Source organism: Mus caroli, unplaced genomic scaffold (genome assembly GCF_978045245.1).
Source record: "Mus caroli unplaced genomic scaffold, Mus_caroli_1 scaffold_6, whole genome shotgun sequence".
NCBI lineage: Eukaryota > Metazoa > Chordata > Mammalia > Rodentia > Muridae > Mus > Mus caroli.
In genome coordinates this window covers 11,627,809-11,647,893 of record NW_028227261.1, presented here as the reverse complement: position 1 = coordinate 11,647,893, position 20,085 = coordinate 11,627,809, and the positions used below count along the sequence as shown (strand labels likewise).

At 37.0% G+C, this 20,085-nt stretch overlaps 1 protein-coding gene across 1 annotated transcript; it reads right to left on the bottom strand.

The window, feature by feature from the left end:
• Positions 1 to 967: 967 nt before the first annotated feature.
• On the bottom strand, positions 968 to 13,013 carry LOC147004142 (uncharacterized). Its single transcript, XM_085838692.1, is given in 5 exon segments — positions 968 to 1,072; positions 1,074 to 2,734; positions 4,301 to 4,427; positions 7,664 to 7,768; positions 12,937 to 13,013. Coding segments are annotated over 4 exon segments (1,917 nt in total). The 5' UTR covers positions 7,739 to 7,768; positions 12,937 to 13,013; the 3' UTR covers positions 968 to 1,018.
• Between the last annotated feature and the right edge of the window lie 7,072 nt (positions 13,014 to 20,085).

The following is a 20,085-nucleotide window of genomic DNA, read 5'->3' as shown; positions in this document are numbered from 1 at the left end:
ATCATATAATATTTGAGGGTGAACAAGTAAAAGTTTAATGAAAATGTTTCTTCATTATCATATATTCAGTTACTGCCAGCTTAATAATTGACATTATCTAAGATTTGAACATTGCATGAAGGTTTTCAAAAGTTTTCAGATTCATAATATTTCTCTAGTGTGGAGCACTAACTGTTGAAAAGAATATTACCCGTGTGAAACATATGCCACATTTCCCCAGGAGAACTATTTTTCCCATAAAATTTTTTTTACATATTTTTTCTGCACTGAAATTAAGTCAAAGACATTTCAGCATTTATTTTATTTGTTAAGATTCTTGCCTGTATACATTATCTGTTACATTCTAAGAGATAGGCCAAAATAAAGGATTCAAACAGTCAATGTATTTGAAAAATTTCCCTTTTGGAAGAATTCTCCAATGAATTTTAAGATGATATTTCTTGTTAAAGGATTATCTCATTCTTTTCATTTATAATGTTGCGCTACTGTTTGAAATATCTGTTAATTTGTCAGACTGATGTTGTGGGTACTACATTTATCACATACGAAATACTTGTAAGGTTTTTTTTTAAATTTATAAATTATCTGATTAATTCTCAGTCTGCCTTTATTAGTAAAGCATTTATCACATTCACTGCATTTTTGTAAGTTTCCTCTACTGTATGAGTTCTCTGATGCATTCTCAGACTCAGCTTGTGGGAAAATCATTTGTCACATTGACTGCATTTGTAAGGTTTCTTTAATGTATGAATTCTGTGATTAAAAACAAGATAGGATTTCTGGGTAAAACATTTGTCACATTCAATACATTTGTAAGAATTCTCTCCTGTATGAGTTCTCTGATGCCTTCTCAGATTGACTTTCTCAGTAAAGCATTTGTCACATTCACTACATTTGTAAGGTTTCTCTCCTGTATGAATTCTCTGATGAGTACTAAGATGTGATTTTCAGGTAAATCATTTGTCACATTCATTACATTTGTAAGATTTCTCTCCTGTATGAATTCTCTGATGCCTTCTCAGACTGTGTTTGTCAGTAAAGCTTTTGTCGCATTCATTGCATTTGTAAGGTTTCTCTCCTGAATGAATTTTCTGATGAATACTAAGACGGCATTGTTGGGTAAAGCATTTGTCACATTCACTGCATTTGTACGGTTTCTCTCCTGTATGAATTCTCTGATGAATACTAAGATGTGATTTTCGGGTAAAGCATTTGTCACATTCACTGCATTTATAAGGTTTCTCTCCTGTATGAATTCTCTGATGCCTTCGCAGACCGATTTTCTCAGTAAAATATTTTTCACATTCACTACATTTGTAAGGTTTCTCTCCTGTATGAATTCTATGATGAACTCTCAGAGAGCCTTTGTGAGTAAAGCATTTGTCACATTCACTACATTTGTAAGGTTTCTCTCCTGCATGAATTCTATGATGAACTCTCAGATAGCCTTTGTCAGTAAAGCATTTGTCACACTCACTGCATTTGTACGGTTTCTCTCCTGTATGAATTCTCTGATGAACTCTCAGACTGCTTTTGTCAGTAAAGCATTTGTCACATTCACTACATTTGTAAGGTTTCTCTCCTGAATGAATTCTATGATGAACTCTCAGACTGCTTTTGTCAGTAAAGCATTTGTCGCATTCACTACATTTGTAAGGTTTCTCTCCTGAATGAATTCTATGATGAATACTAAGATGGGATGGTTGGGTAAACCATTTGTCACACTCACTGCATTTGTACGGTTTCTCTCCTGTATGAATTCTCTGATGAACTCTCAGACTGCCTTTGTCAGTAAAGCATTTGTCGCATTCACTACATTTGTAAGGTTTCTCTCCTGAATGAATTCTAAAATGAATACTAAGAGGGGATGGTTGGGTAAAGCATTTGTCACACTCACTGCATTTGTACGGTTTCTCTCCTGAATGAATTCTACGATGAATACTAAGATGGCAAGGTTGGGTAAAGCATTTGTCACACTCACTGCATTTGTACGGTTTCTCTCCTGTATGAATTCTCTGATGAATACTAAGATAGCCTTTGTCAGTAAAGCATTTGTCACACTCACTGCATTTGTATGGTTTGTCTCCTGTATGAATTCTCTGATGAACTCTCAGACTGCCTTTGTCAGTAAAGCATTTGTCGCATTCACTACATTTGTAAGGTTTCTCTCCTGAATGAAATCTATGATGAATACTAAGATGGCAAGGTTGGGTAAAGCATTTGTCACTTTCACTATATTTGTAAGATTTCTTTCCTGGATAAATTCTCTGCTTACTTTGAAGACTGACACTCTGAGTAAAGCATTTGTCAAATTCACCACAAGTGTAAGTGTTCATTTCACTTTTGTTTTGTCTCACAACGGGTTTATGTTTAGAAACCAAAACCTCATCAAGATTTTTATTTCTGTTGTGTTCTTTCTTCTCTATGTGGGTTCCTTGATTGAGACTAATGATAGAAGACCCCTTTAAACAGTCTACACAGTCTTTATATGTGCAAACTTCTTTAGTGGTCCCAGTTATATATCTTTTTAGGTTTGAGGATTGGAGAGTGGCATCTCTTTGGTTAGTGTTATAAGGTGTACTTTCGGAGGATTCATGAATCACATTTCTAAGCTCATTACATTTAGAAGACTTCTTTCGGATAGACTTCTTTCGGATATGCCCATGCTCATTGACAATGTGCTGTATGTCTTGATCCAAGACCGACTCATTTTTTCCACAGATGTGTTGATTTTCTGAAAAAAGTGGGAATTAGGGATAATAGGGATTACTTATATGAGGAGTAAGTATGATTCCATAATCAGTGTTCTAATGTATTCATACTCTCAAGAGAGGTTTCTCTGTTTTTTTTTTTTTTTTTTTATCATTGCATGGATCCTCAGATGTACCTAAAATCTCATCTATATCAAATGTCAAGAATTGATAATAGTCTTCTAAGTGTTACTTTAAAATGGTAACAACAACCCATATAAAAAAGGTTAACGCAGAATTGCTTCTATCTAAAGGAAATGCAGGGGTAAAGAGTGGAGCAGAGACTGAAGGAAAGGCCATCCAGAGACTGCCCCACCTGGGGATCAATCCCATCTATAGACATCAAACACTGATATTATGGCTGATGCCGTAACATGCTTCTTAACTGAAACATGATATAGCTGACTCCTGGAGAGGCTCTGCCAGAACCTGACCAAAATAAATGCAGATGCTTGCAGCCAACTATCAGATGGAGCAAAGTGACCCCAAAGTAAAGTTATGTGAAGGACTGAAGGAGCTGAAGGTGTTTACAACCTCATAGAAAGAACAACAATATCAACCAACCAGATACCCCAAAGCACTCAAGAACTAAAGAACCTGCCAAAGACTACACATGGAGTGGCCAATGGCTCCAGCAGCTTACATAATACAGCATCGCCTTATCTGTCATCAATTGGAATGGAGGCCTTTGGACCTCTAAAGGCTAGATGCCCCAGCATAGAAGAATCCTCGGGCAGTGAAGCTGTTGTGGATGGGTGAAGCACCCTCATACAAGCATGGAGTAGGGTGGATAGAATAAGTGGTTTATAGAAAGGGAACTGCAAGGGGTATATCATTTGTAATGTAATAATTAAAATAACATTTAAGAAAAAAATATTGTACTTTGCAGAAACTAGGATATGTAAGTGATCCATCTGTAATGAAATGTCAGAAAGTAGATCTCTGAACAATACAGCTCTAATTTTAAAGTTACAATAGGTTTCAGAATGATACTTTATAGTTTTGGTCAGGTATGAATTTATGATGCAAATGAAATTGTCATTAGAAACCACTATATAGTTCTGTTTCAACATCCAAAATGTTAGGATAAAGATCCGGTTGTCCCAGAACAAAACACAGAGACCAAATGTCAAACAGATAATAATAATAATAATAATAATAAAATCTCCACACAAACAATATATCCACTTGAAATCTTGTGCATTTTTTAAAATCATAAGTAAGAGAATAGTTTAAAGCAGTGGTAAGAATAAAATACTCCAATTATTATATGTATAAAAATACAATTCCTTATTCTGATTGCTTAATTTTTCTTGAAAGTGAAAGTCTTGACTGGAGCTAGATAAGTGGGGAGGAGAGACCTCAGAGAATAGAGCACTGGTTACTTTCCCAAAGTAATCAGAGAAATGTAAATGAAACAATGAAAATTATGATTTTTACTATAATTTCCCTCATTTGGGGGTCTCTAGATATTTCAGAGAGTTTATATAAACACAAAGTAGGAAAATTCAAAGAAAGAATCAGGAATTCAACAAGAAGTGCATTCTTACCCACAAATAACAGATTGTTGTAATTCTCCAACATTACTTCCATGTATAATGTCCTCTGAGCTAAATTGAGACATTCCCATTCCTCCAATGAAAAGTTCAAAGCCACGTCGTTGAAGGTTAACAGATCCTGTAACAGAAAACTTCTTAGGTGCTATGGACAAAATTGCTTTCTTATGTTAAAAAGGAACTAATTAAGATACACCTTGTGATATAAATGAGGCAAGAAGATATTGATCGACAAATGTATTCTAAAAGTTTATGGAGTTGTGTCTGAAGATATGAATTATTGCATTACCACAGACAACCTATAGAATGATTTAGCGTACTGCTTGCATTAAAAAAGGCTCTCATATTCTTCAATTTTCTTTGGTTACTGAGACCTTAGTGGCAGCAAATGAAAGGTTTGCTACCATAACCTTGTTCAAAAGTATTGTGGGCAGTTTGGAATGTATCATATCTTTTCAAGTCCTCTATTATGAAATTTGTTTCCCGGGCTGGTGAGATGGTTCAGTGGGTAAGAGCACCCGACTGCTCTTCCAAAGGTTCAGAGTTCAAATCCCAGCAACCACATGGTTGGATCACAACCATCCGTAACGAGATCTGACTCCCTCTTCTGGAGTGTCTGAAGACAGCTACAGTGTACTTTCATATAATAAATAAATAAATAAATAAATAAATCTTTAAAAAAAAAAAAAAGAAATTTGTTTCCCAGCACTCACATGGCACTAAATAGTAGATGGTTAAAACCAATCCTTTAAAAATCCAGTGATCTCTACTGAGCACTACATAGCACATATGCATACATTCCGGCAAATGTAACCAACATATATTGAAGAAAAACAAACTTTAACTTTAATAACAGATAAATTCTATAATACTCATAGACTTTTTTAGATTTATCTTTCTCTGAGAATGATTGATATAACAATGTCAAAATCAGTAAACATTTACAGAATATAAGATGTACATTTGATGTCTAGATGCCATAATGTACATTTATAAAAGATAGGCTGATATAAAAAAGAATCATAGATCATCAATTATGATGACAAAAAATATGTTTTCAAATTTTACAATATCTACCTTTATCAAATATGGAGACTAGCTGAGTCCTTGTGCAGCTGTGTCTTCCATGACTGTAGTATATCATATCTATTTGACAATCTGATGCCTAACTACAAAGCTACATCCTTTCTAGAGCAAACAGGTAGAATCAGAATATGAAATGCAGAATTAATGGATGGACTGAATGTCAGAGGTTTTGTGTTAAACAACATAAAACTGCAACAACAGAGCACTGAACATTCTGTATGACACAGAGAACCAAATGCTTTGGGAAGTTATTTTTAGAAAATATATTCAAAACCATAAAGTAGAAAAACCAGTATTTGTGAGCATTAAAATCACTTCATACTTTATCTAAGTTGGCATGAGCAATACACAGCATAACAATTTCATAACTGCCATATGGCCTTTCACTGAAGAATGATTAGTTATGGGTGTGTAAGCAAATGTCATAGGCAGCAATGCATTCCAATGAACTACAATCATTTTCTTTGCTCAAATTGTGTTTTCAAATTGATGAAGAATTATTCTAACTCTTCATGAATATTTAATAATTGATTCCTCATGGTATCACCTTAACTGAAATTTTCAATCCCCCAATTTTAACTTTCTTTTTGTCAGAATTTGACCATTTGTGTATCAGAATTTGAGATTGCATAGAGAAGTATGATTTACATTTCTTGCTTTATTTATCAAAAACTAAAATACACAGGTTATATACTGTCTATTGTACAAATGAGCCTCAAATTATAAACCTAGGGCATGAAAAAAAAATACCAAGATGTAAAGGTACTTGCTGTTTCTATATAGAAACCTAATTTAATTCTCTCAAAAAAAATATATATATATATATATATTTTTTTTTTTTTTTGATTTTTCGAGACAGGGTTTCTCTGTGTAGCCCTGGATGTCCTGGAACTCACTCTGTAGACCAGGCTGGCATCAAACTCAGAAATTCACCTGCCTCTGCCTCCTAAATGCTGGGATTAAAGGCGTGCGCCACCACGCCCGGCTCTCTCAAAATATATTGCAGCTCACTATTATACCTGACTTCAGTCTCCAAGGTTTGGTGCTGAACTCAATGTTTTACGGGCAGAATGTGCAATTCTATACACATAAAAACATTCAGATGAACATGTATATACCTACAGAAAATAGTATTGCAATAAAAATAGAAACATTGCCACAGCCCTTCAGCTTTCCCTATGTAATGCATTGCTTGGCTGAAGAGGAATAACATAGGGTGTATCAACCTGTCTTCCTTCTAACGAAAAGGAAACAAAAAATAGAAAGGACATTCACTTACACTTGAAAATTGATGGTTTATGCACAGCACCAAGGCTATCCTCTCTAGAAAAATGTTTCAAATGTATTTTATGTGATGAAATACAAAGGTGAAGACCCCAGGACCTACACTACTTCTAAGGACTGGTACAAAAACAAAAGGAAAATAAACATGTCACAGGGACAGTATCTCTCTTGAGTCCAATTTTGGATGTCAACACTAAAATGATTACTGTGTGACTTAAAATGTTAAAAAGAATTGTCAGAATACTGAAATCTGCATCAGCTCAAATCACATCAATGGAAAAAGAAAGACAGTTTTCTTCCATCATCTGTGTTTCTAGGGAGCTAATTCATTTACTATTAAGATTCAAGACAGCCGGACTTGGTGGCGCAGGCCTTTAACCCCAGCACTCAGGAGGCAGAGGCAGGCAGATCTCTGAGTACGAGGCCAGCCTGGTCTACGGAGTGAGTTCCAGGACACCCAGGGGAATACAGAAAAACACTGTCTTGAAAAAAAAAAGAAAAGAAAAATTCAAGACGGTGGGCCTCATATAATTTTATGCGACTACAAATTCTACTCTTCCATATATTGCTTAGTGATGTGAGTTTCTACATATTTACATATCCACATTCATAAGCTTGTGTCTGAAAACCTGACCATTCCTGTATTGCAATTTATGTGGGACAAGAGACTTTACTTCCAGACTAATATAACTTTATCCAACGTAGGAAATAGTCATCAATATATTTTTTGAGCATCATTTCCAATAGATGCTCTTTGAGACATGCAGTTTGATCATAATTATATGTCTTCACAGTATAAAAACCAGTGAAAATATAAAGCTATTATATACGTGAGAAACCAAATACTTAAATTTTCATTATCACTCAGGAAAATGAAGAGCATAGAAAATAATCCCCTTAGATAATATTCAACATACAGATAATAAAACTCTTGAATGTTCTTAATATAAAAGGGATTTTAAAAAGATATGAAGACAGGATACTGACCTGTGGAGGGTTTACCAGAGAGGCACTCATTCTTTTAGTTGTTCTTCTCCCAGATCCTTGGTGAGGAGCAAACATTCAAATTCTTCTTAAATTTCACATCAAGGACTAAATAATGAAATAAATGAAATGCCATTAAAGACCATGCTAAACCACATTAAAAAAATAAAGCAAAGTAATACCAGGGCTCTTGCCAATGTTTCTACTGACATGATACATTTTGACTGATAAAGAATATGAGTATAATCTGAGGATGATTTCTAATTTCAGGAGTCGTCAGGCACAAACACAGAGCACATGGATACCTGCTATAAAGTACTGATACTCAGGGTTATTAGTGAAAACTTATATTTCGGGACTAGAGTCAAAGACTAAGGGCTAGTAGATGCCAATTAATGAGAATTGATGAGGAAAATGAGGATTTCTTAGAAAAAAACTTTCTAGGTAGTGACACTAGGCCACGTAATAGGAAATGCTGACACCCAGGTCCTAAGTGTTTCTTCAAACACTGCATGTAAACTAAATAGATGTATCTCAGAATTCACAAGTTGATTTAGAAAATCCCACAATAATCTTGCAAAGAGACTAAACTATTGCAGAAGACAGAAAAGGGGGTATATTGTACAGTCATCACAAAAAGCTGGCTTTATTTGGTTCCAAAACAAATGACCATAAAATATGTACAAAGGAAAAAGTAACAGTCAAGGTGCATCAATGTCCATGGAAAAAAGAATCTTTCTGGTGGATGCAGAAAGTGAACTCTACTTGATTTCATGCCAGAGATGCAAGACTATTCCAACAGGCATAAACAAAACAAGTCATAGCACAATGTATGTACAGTGAGAGAAGGCTCGTAACCATGACGATACAGTTACAAAAAGCCTGGGGAAAAATATCACAGTGGATCACCTTGAAAGCTCTGGGTATTGTGAAAACAAAAGGAATATTCCTCAGTCTAAGGAAGATAATAGCTAACATCCTACATCTCTCACTACAAAAGATAAAGACAGCTGTCATCATTCTACTCCTTTTTTCAGAAAAGAGACCAGGATGTGCAAAGCCACCACACTACCTTTTCACAGTGCAGTAGTGCTTAAAAATAATACCTGGAAGATTTTCAATGTGTCAAATAAGGATACAGAGAAGGTACGTTTTCTCAAATTACAAGAAACATAATTCTTCAACACAAGAACTACACATATTTAAAGAGAACACTCCAATCTGATAATACACTTAATAAGCTACTGAAAATACAAGAAAATATCACTTGGCTTTATATTTTCATGGAGGATAATCTGATATATCAGGAGACTCCTCATTGTCTAAAAAGGACTTGGACATGCTGCTGTGGCATGCAACCTAATAAAAGACTTCTCTTGTCTGCTAGGTGTAAGGAATCATCATTCGCTCTCCCTACACGCTGATCTTTGTGCTGAAATACCAATCTGTCTGGCAATGTATATCTACCAGTGTACCCATGGTTTTAAATGCTTCCTCCATGAAGTCATGAGGAAAATACAGCTTCTACGTTAAAACTTGAAACTGACATTTCCTCAAATACACACCTTTTTCTGAATAGGCATAATTCTTCACTTTTTAGCCTTCCAGATAACTTTACTATGACTTGTTACATCAAATATTTTTAAAGCAGACAAAGGTCAAATAGCTATATGAGGTGGTCACACAAGGCCATAACATTCTCATCTAGTGTTCATGAGGAATGTCTCTATACATTTGGTTTCTTCAGCTCCCAGATGTACCCCCAGCTATTGTCACATCTACGTGATATAACCATGTGCATCTTATTCCAGTTGTCTTGTCCTATCCCTTATCACCAAAATAGGCTACATTGTGATACCATACAGTAGTAATAAATACTTACTCATTGATTAAATCCCTTATCACCAAAATAGGCTACATTGTGATACCATACAGTAGTAATAAATACTTACTGATTAAAATCAATGGAGCAGGGAATGACATTTTTTCAAGCCCTGAATGAAAACACCTGCAAAATCTGTTACTTTCTGGAAAAGTGGCTACTCATATTGACAGTGTTTAAGGAACATATGAATGTAGTAAATTATTAAGACTAGTTTTTAAGTCAGCTATCTTAGATAATAAATATATGAAAATATGAACAAAGGAAGTAGATAATGAAGTTTGTATGAAGGCAGAAGAAATAAGAGAGTTCTTGTGAGGAATAAATCAATATAAGAGAACTCATGTACAACACAGGAAAACTATGTACCACAGAAGTAACAGAGAACAATGTGAAACATATATACTACCCACAATACAAGAAAAATGTTTTAGAGTAAAATCTAAGGAATAAAATCTGAGAAATATCATTACTTCATCCAGCAATCTTCTGAAAACTTCACTATAAAATCCATATTACAAGTCATATTAGATGAAACATATCTATATAATGGAGAGTATTAATTGTGAATCCTGGTTTTCTGTTCAAGAAAAAGAAACTGTGCAGAACCAAACAGACAGCATAACAAGACAAAGGTTCACAGTCTTCTCAATTGAACTTAATATATTTCTAATCTACCTACAGGGGATGGAGTGAGGATTACTGTTTAGGAGTACTGTGTCTTCTTCCAGATGACTGGAGTCTCATCACAACACACAAATGGCAGCTCTCATGCCAGAGTATTCAATGCCTTCTTCCATACTCTGCAGACCCAGCCCCTGTGTGATTCACCAACATGCATGCAGACTAATCACTCATATACATGAAAGAACAAGAAAACAAAACAAATGAAAACAAGACAACTAGCTATAGACATTTGAGAAACACAAAGAAAACAGAAACAATTTTAGAAAAGGAAGAAATTTAATTTAAACTTTTCAATAATGGTGTGATTGCATAAATAAACAAAATGCACAAGCAGAATCTTTGTTCTTGGCAAATTCTTTTGATATTGAAGAACTCATGATTTAAAATTCTGAATTGCACATGGGAGGCAGAGGAAGGCAGATTTCTGAGTTTGAGGCCAGCCTGGTCTAGAAAGTGAGTTTCAGGACAGCCAGGGCTACACAGAGAAACCCTGTCTTGAAATAAACAAACAAACAAACAAACAAAAGCCGGGCATAGTGACTTTAATCCCAGCTCTCAGGAGGCAAAGGCAGGCAGATTTCTAAGTTCGAGGCAAGCATGGTCCACAAAGTGAGTTATAGCACAACCAGAGTTATACAGAGAAACTTTGTCTAGAAAAAAACATTCTGAATCACTCTCTCTCTCTCTCTCTCTCTCTCTCTATATATATATATATATATATATATATATATATATATATACACACACACACACATATGAATCACTAAATATATACATATATATGTATACACACACATATGAATGATAATCTTCAGAAAGTACCTGCATTTTTAACAAAGTACAGGTCTCAGTAGATAAAGAGAAAAAAAAAGAGAGAGAATGCTACAAACAATTTCCTAAGGATGATACAATTAAGACTGATATTTAGGTAGCATTTTAGGTTGGATAACATGAGACCCACTTCCCATCAGAGCTCAGTCAAAACTAAGAGGCGCAGAGAAACGTTAAGTTCATGGTGACAGTATTTTACCCTGATCAGTTCCTGAATTAATCATGGAACAAAAATGAAAGGAACCTAACAACTTCCAAAAGGACACGCATGAAGAAATATAACCATAGCTTCCTTGAAATCTTCTTTATATTTTCAGCATTTCACTGTAAGCTCTCTAACACAAAATTCATTCACAGACAGCCTGCACATATGAGCAAAGTTTGATAAGGAATCCTGGCAGTGAATACAAAACTGGGCATAGAGACTCTGGGTTTTATTCCCTGCACTCTGGAGACAGAGGCACAGCTTGTGGATACTGGAGGCTCCTTAGGAGAGACTCTTTTTTAAGTCCCTCAAGACTTTGAGGGCATGGGGACTCCACAAGCACAACCCAAAATGTCTGTGTTTAAGGTTATGTTTCATCTCTAACTCTGCCCAGACTAGGAAATTCAACAAACCAATTTTACACAGCACACCCAGACCTATTCTTCCCACTCAGCTCAAGCAGACTTCCAAATAGCTGCCAGGATGTTCAAGGCCTGTTCTACACCAACGCATGTTTGCTACCTGCATAGAACAGAACTGGACTTAGTAAGAAGCTGTAAAAAAGTTCCTGTCCACCATATTAGATTTTCAATGATTAACCATAACATCTCAGATGGATATCCCTGCCAACTGACCTAATGCCACACAGCAAAAGGAAACTTAGAGGCTGGAACTAAAGCAATTTGACAATGGTAATAGAACTTACCTACCCCAAATCAAAAATGCAATACCGTTGCTCATGACAAGAAGAATGATGAAACAAACTCAAGAGACAGAAGAAAAAATACAATTTGAACACCATTCAATGAGGTCAATGGACATAAAGAGGAAACAAGCACAGGAACTCAAAGAGGACAGGAACTAACTGAATGAAAGACAAGAGAAGTCCTGCAAGTGGCTAAGGAAATAATTTTGATAATGCAGGATGTTAACATTGCACCCAGTCATATAAACATCTAAGGAATCCTCAATATGAATGAAATGAGAAATGAACTCTAAGCAGGATGGTAACTCAATGGAGGGCCAATTCACAAAGATAGAGCATGTAGAAGACAAACATCAATGTTCCAATGGAAGCTGAAGGAGCTGCCTCAGTCAATCAAGTAAGTCAGGTGACACAAATGAACAAAATTCTTGTTGCATGTTAGCAGAAATATTAAAAGATAAATGTTTGATTAAAGCCTAATACAGTGGGGAAGGTCTTTCATCCTAGCACTCAGGGTGCTCAGGCAGGCAAATTTATGTGAGCTAGAAGCCATTCTTGTCTCTATATCAGGATACATGAGAGTCAAGTCTGAAGAGTGAGACTCTGTCTCACAAACAAACTAACTAACTAACCAAACAGGAAACTCAAACGAGAAATTAAAGTTATATTTACTATGTTGATATCAAAACTGGCTAAAATGTGAGAGGATGTTAGAAGACTGCTGATATAGTTCTGAATGAATATGTCTCACTTTTGAAGTTGGAACCCCAATTGGTCACAATGTTTTCAAAAATTTAGTTGTGGAACCTTACTGAATAAAGAATGACACTGGTGGTAGGCTCTGAGAAAAAGAATAGACCAAAGCCATCTTAGTTCTCTCTTCCTCCTTAATGACTGGAGGTGAGGATGTGATCTCTCAGCTGTCTATTTCAAAAACATGGCTATTTGCTGTCAGGCCTCCTTACCATGGTGGATAGTTATCCTCTGGAAGCATTACCCAACGTGGTCTTTTTCTTCAATTACTTTCCTTGATCATGGTGCTTTAGGAAAGCAGCAGATGAAAATATAGAAAAACATATTATGATTGGATTTAAGGTTCCCTTTTAGAGGAAAGAACAAATCATGTCATATTCTGAAAGCTAATCAAGAACAGAATATATGTTAGGTCATAAGAATTATAAGGCCATTTTAAGAAATGATATCATCTAAAATCATCATAGTCTATATTGTGTCTCTACTTTTAGTGAAAAGTAGGTGACATAATGGCCTCACATTCAGCAAATATTGAGATATAATAAAGTACACATTTGAGGTCTGGATGCAGGAATATCTTTAAGAACACTTAATAGACATCTTTAAGAACACTTTTTTAATAACAATATTGATCACAGTATCACATCTCAGATCATAAATGATGGTGACTAAAAATATCTACAAATGTCAGCTTTGATCAAATGTGGACCCTGTATCTATCCTGTATGCAGTTGGGTTTCAACAGTCAGACTCTAGTCTAAAATGCTCAGTTGAGATTTGAAGGCCTATATACAATGCTGTATCCTTTCTAGACCAAAGAAATAGAGTATGGGGGTCAAAATTCAAGGATTACTTAAAAGAAATAATTTTCTTTGTATCTAAGCAGATAAAAACTGTAAAATCAGAGTATAAAATGGCCATTAGAAGCAAGACATAGAATAATATACCTTGTGATACAATTCCATAAGCATATTTTCATGAAGAATTGAAATATGTATTGAAGAATTAATTTGAGAATATTTAGTGAAATAAATAAAAATATTAAGCCGGTCGTGGTGGCTCATGCCTTTAATTTCAGCACTCAAGAGGCAGAGGCAGGAGGATTTCTGAGTTGGAGGCCAGCCTGGTCTACAGAGTGAGTTACAGGACAGCCAGGACTATACAGAAAAACCCTATCTCAAAAAAACAAAACCAAAACCAAACCAAAACAAAACATTTTGTTGCATTAATATTATGCACCATTTTCTAATACATGACAAAAGTAAAACAGATAATAATTTCATAAATTCCACACAGGTTTACCTTCAGAATACTTAGAAGTATACGAGTAAATAAATGGGTTATGTGACAACACAATGGTAATATAGAGTGCTGTTTTATAATGGAAAGGAACGTTTTAGGTTGTATAATAATTATACTAATTATTCATTAATTATGGATACATTATTATTCATAAATCTATGACTGTCCAACATGAAGTCTAAGTCTTTTGACTCCAGGATTATTCTTTGCTTTATCATTTGAGCTTACTCATCTAACATTATTATAGGCTACAAGGATCAGAACCATTTATGATTCTTTGACTTGATCACTATTCTTATCTTTATTATTTGAGCTCATTCATCTAACATGATTATGGATGGCACAGATTACTATTATTTCTGACTCTTCCTTCATTTTTTAATAAAAAATAGAACTCAGGGTTATATTCAGGTTCTATCATAAAATTGTAGCAGAAATGTAAACCTCTGGGCTGGAGAGATGACTCAGGGGTAAAGGGCACTTGCTGTTCATGAAAAGAAACACAGACTAATTCTTTCTTTCTACACACAAAACAAGGTATGATTTTTGTCTGAATCCTGTGTGATGCATTTTGTGATGACTTCTGGGCTCCACTGGTCTCATATAGGCATGCAGAAGAACACACCTATAGTTAAATAAAAGTTTAAAGAAATAAATAAAAGTCTGTCTGCCAGGTCTGTCATAGAAATGGAATGGAGTAGGTTCAACAGTAAAAGTCTGACGGCCAGGTCTGTCATAGAAATCGAATGGAGTAGGTTCAACAGTATGTGAGATTTCTCAGGTTCAGATGGCTCCTGTAGGCATAAGGCTTGTACTCCCTGCCTATGTTATTGGGGAATGTTCTCCCTGCCAAGGTTTATGTCTACATAACCAGAAACAGTAAGATTCCATGAAGCAAAAATTTGTCTGTTATTCCTCAGAAAAATGGTAATGCTATGGCCTTCAGGTCAGCCCTTAAGGCTGTGGGAAAGAACTATGAAAACATGAGTTGAAGATTATATAATTTAAAATAAAAGCTATTCTTTAGAGCTTTTCTCTGTGGGACTGTGAAAGGCAGCCTGTGTTCTAATTGAGCAAAGCTTACTTTGGAGACCCAGTAGAAAACTCTACAAGGGATAGAACAGTGAGCTACGTTCCCAGACACAGGTGTCTGACAACACGGAACCCACAACTCAATAATCCTGTGACTATCTGTCATATTGACAATGTCCCAAGTCCCTGGCATTCTGGCTAAACTGCACCCTCACAGTTACCTGACAATAGCCAAGTATGCTCCCCACAGTATACTGCAACAGCTAGGTAGATAACCCAGCCCGCTATAAAAGGGGCTGTTTGGCCCCTCCTCTCTCTCTCCTTAAGCTCTTAAATCTCTTAATTCTCATCTCTAGCTCTCCTCCTCCCTATCCTCTCCTCCCTCTCTCCACATGGCCATGGCTGGCTTCTACTTCCCTACTCTTCTTCCTCTTTCTGACTTTCTACAGTAAACACTTTAAAACCAGGGACCATCTCTCTGCTCATCAAGACCCGCTGTTCTTCAATGATTGGAATAGGCCTGACCCTAAAGAGCCACGTGTCACCTCCAGCAGCAAAGCCTCTCAGTGTTTCCAGTCACCAGACAAGACTAAAGACTCTCACATCCTGGGAAACACTGAGTGCCTTATACCCCTGCTCCCTTCTCCCTTCAGACCCCAGGATGACCCAGTTATCCCCAGGGCCCTCACTTTGTTCTCAGCTCTTCCACAACATACAGTGACATCTGGGATGTCCATGACAGAGGTCCTGTTGTCTGTGGCCTCTGTGAGGCCCAGAGACAACAAACTGCTCCCTCTCTACCCCTGCAGACTGGAGACCCATGGCTTCCCACAACCAGACACCCAACTGGGCCTCATAGAGAGTGCTGTCCACTTGCCCAGAGCACTGGAGCTCTGGTGAGACAGGGGATTCCCCTTTAATTCCCCGCACCCACTGCCCAACATTCCTCAACTATGCAAAATATGAACATGCAATATGATGTGTATAAGGGGCTCCAAGTACCTAAAATTACAGAGGTAGCTACACTAATGAGTCAGTAAAGGGGAAGGGATGGTTTAAAAAACAAGACTCATGGTGTGAGGAATAAAGGAGTACCAGGAAGTGAGAGAGTGATGATCTCAGACAAAATTTGACCCACTTAAGATTCTGGTTTGAGTTTGAAAATGCAGGCAAGTTTCAAAGTCCAAGAACAACCTAGAATAGATCAAGTTCTAATGAGGAAAATGTTAGGTCCAGGTATCATGGGACACATCTTTAACACCAGGATTCAGGAGCTAGAGCAAGACACACCTATGTGTACAAGATCTATCCACAGAGATATTTCCAGGCAGCCAAACTTAGTCTGTGAAGGAGTTGAAAAACAGAAAGGTAATTTCTCACTTAAAACTAGCCTCTATATCTAGATTTAGCAACCAGAAAGCACACACAAGCAAACTACATAGGAGCTGCTATGTTTAAAAAACAGTGCACTTCATTTCTTTTTATAAACGTTATAGGTTACTACAGAGCAATAGGGATAAAAACTGCATGTACTGGTACAGAGACAGACAGATTGATCAATGGATAGAACTTAAAGCCCAGAAATTAAACCACACACTTACAGACAATTGATCTTTGACAAAGAAGCCAAAAATATATAATGGAAAAAAGAAATCATCTTCAATAAACAGTGCTGGTCTAACAAGCAGTCTGTATGTAGAAAAATGAAAATAGATCCACATTTGTCACCTTGCACAAAGCTCAAGTTCAAGTGGATCAAGGAACTCAACATAAAACAAGATGCAATCAAGGAAATAGAAGATAAAGGTGGGGGGTGACTGGAGAGATGGCTCGGAAGTTAAGAGCACCGACTGCTCTTCCAAAGGCCCTGAATTCAAATCCCAGCAACCACATGGTGGCTCACAACCACCCATAATGAGATCTGACGCCCTCTTCTGGTGTATCTGAAGATAGCTACAGTGTACTTAGATATAATAAATAAAATCTTAAAAAAAAAAAGAAGATAAAATGGGAAAGAGCCTCAAACTTACTGTCACAGGAGGAAATTTCCAAAAAGAACTCCAATGGCTCAGGCTCTAAGATCACGAATTGACAAATGGGACCTCATGAAACTAGAAAGCTTTTGTAAGTCAAAGTTCATAGTAAATAGGACAAAGTGCAACCTACAGATTGGGAAAAAATTCTTCTCTATCCCCACACTTGATACAGGGCTAATATCCAATATATATAAAGGACTCAAGAAGCTAACCACCAAGAAACCAAACAACCCAATCAAATAATGGGGTAGATACCTAAACAGAGAATCCACAATGGAACAACTGTGGAAGGCTGAGAAACTTCAAAAGCAATATTCAAAGTCCTTAATGATCAGAAAAATATAAATCAAAGCAACACTGAGATTCCACCTTCCACCAATCAGAATGGCTAAGATCAAAAACACGGGTGACAGGCTGGCGAGATGGCTCAGTGGTTAAGAATGCCGACTGCACTTCCGAAGGTCCCGAGTTCAAATCCCAGCAACCACATGGTGGCTCACAACCATCCTTAATGAAATCTGATGCCCTTTTCTGGAGTATCTGAGGACATCTACAGTGTACTTACATATAATAAATAAATAAATCTTAAACAAAAAACAAAAAACTCGGGTGACAGCACATGTTGGCCAGGATGTGGAGAAAGAGGACCAATCCTCCATTGCTTGTGGAATTGCAAACTGGTCAACATTCTGGAAATCCATCTGGAAATTCCTCAGAAAATTGGAAATAGATATACCTTAACACCCAGCTATACCACTCTTAGGTATATACACAAAAGATGCTCCACCATGACACAGAGGCTTGTGTTCCACTATGTTCAGAATGGCCTTATTTGTGATAGCCAGGAGCTGGAAACAACCCATATGCTCCACAATGGAAGAATCGATACTTAAACATGATTCATTCACACAATGGAATATTATTCATCTATTAAGAACAATGACATCAGGAGGTTTGGAGGAAAATGGATTGAACTAGAAAATTCCATCCTGAGTGAGGTAACTCAGAACCAAAAAGGACATGCATAGTATGTACACACTAATAAATGGATATAAGCCAAAAAAAGTATATAATACAACGTAAATAATTAAAAAGGGTTAAATGCTCAAGGAACCTAGTGAGGATGTCTCAATCCCACTTGGGAGAGAAGAAAGCAGTCATGGGGGAAGAAGGAGGGAGGGACCTGATTGGGAGCAGGGACAGAGAGGGGAAGGGGAAACATGATAAGGCATTATGAGGTATGGGGGGAGGACAGAAGCCCCGAGAACCAGTTTAAAAAAATGGAAATAGACAGCCTCAGGAGGTAGGCTGTGGAGGTCCATCTCACATGTTCCAAAGACCTAGGAGGTGAGAGACTCCCAGGACTCAAAGGGAGAGACCTTGGATAAAGTGCTCTACAGTGGAGAGGGGGAACTTGTAGAGTCCACCTCCAGTGGAGGGGCAGGCATCAAGTGGAGTGATGGAGTTGCAATCCTATACACAAAACCTCTGATCCAGAATTGTTCCGGTTTGAAGGATATCCAGGGACAAAACTGCAGAAGTACATGAGAGAAAGGAGGTCCATGGACAGGCCCAAATTAGGATCCATATCAAGGGGGAGGCAAAGGGCAGTGACACTGTTATTCATACTGTGGTGTGCTTATAGACAGGAGCTTGGCATGGCTGCCCTCTAAGAGGTTCAACAAGCAGGTGAGTCAGATGCAGATTCTAGCACCCAACCAATGGATGGAAGCCAATGACCCCTGTGGTTGAATTGGGGAAAGGCCAGAAGAAGCTGAGGAGGAGGGTGGCCCCATCCATATGCCAGCAGTCTCAACTGAACTGGACCCCCCCAAGATCTCTCAGAAAAGGGCCCAACAACCGGGACATATACAGCAGCTGATATGATGAACATGACAAATAAACAGTGGATGACTCCCTGGTCTGACCTCAGTGAAAGAACATTCACCTAATCCTCCAGAGACTTGAAGTGCCAGGGATTGGGGAGGCCTGGTGGAATGGTGAGGTGTGGGGACATCCTCTTGGTAGGGTGGGGAGGAGGGATGGGATGGGGTGCAGAGAAAATTTTAGAAACTTTATTTAAAAAATCAAGTTAAGGGTCTTTAGTGTAAAAATGACAATTGACTTGTATATAACTTCTATATGCAATTTTATGAATAGTGTTACTATGAATATATTTTATGCTGAGAGCATATTGCATAAAATATATTGACATACAAAATCAAGGAGGAGACATGGTAGAAACTCACTGATGGCTGCCAGGGAGAATATATATACACAGGGATAAAATGAATCATTTGAGGGTAATGTCCTTGGAACGATTCCCTCATTATATCAATCTGTTAAAATACTATCACAGTTGGAACATCTTCCTGAATAAGCATGGATCTGCATTGTGGCATTGTTCCAGGTAGTTCTCAGGTTCCCAATCAGTAATAAATATGAATACAATGACAATCTTCGGAACCTAGCTGTTACAGATTTCATCTCTGGCCACCACTCTTGTAGGTAGGTTCACATGAAAGACAGAAAGTGTGATAATGGTCTCCTGGCATACATACCAATACACATACAAACACATGTATGCACAAATACATAAATATGTTTATGCATTAATAAAAGCATAAGAATTCACTTGGGCCAGGCATGGTAGCACACGCCTTTAATCCCAGCACTCGGGAGGGAGAGGTAGGTGGATCTCTGAGTTCAAGACCAGCCCGGTCTACAGAGTGAGTTCCAAGACAACCAGGGCTACACAGTGAAACCCTGTCTCGATAAACTAAAAAAAAAAAAAAAAAAAGAATTCATTCTGAACATGGAGATACTATTACTGAAGAAAGTTGTCATAACCATGATATCAGTAAATATTTAGTCCTTTTTATGTATTTCATTGACCTTATATTTCTCTACTGTCAAATATTTCTCTTGGCATTTAACAGGTATATGAATGATCTCTTTCAACACCCCGGCCTCAGAAGTATAGATTGACGA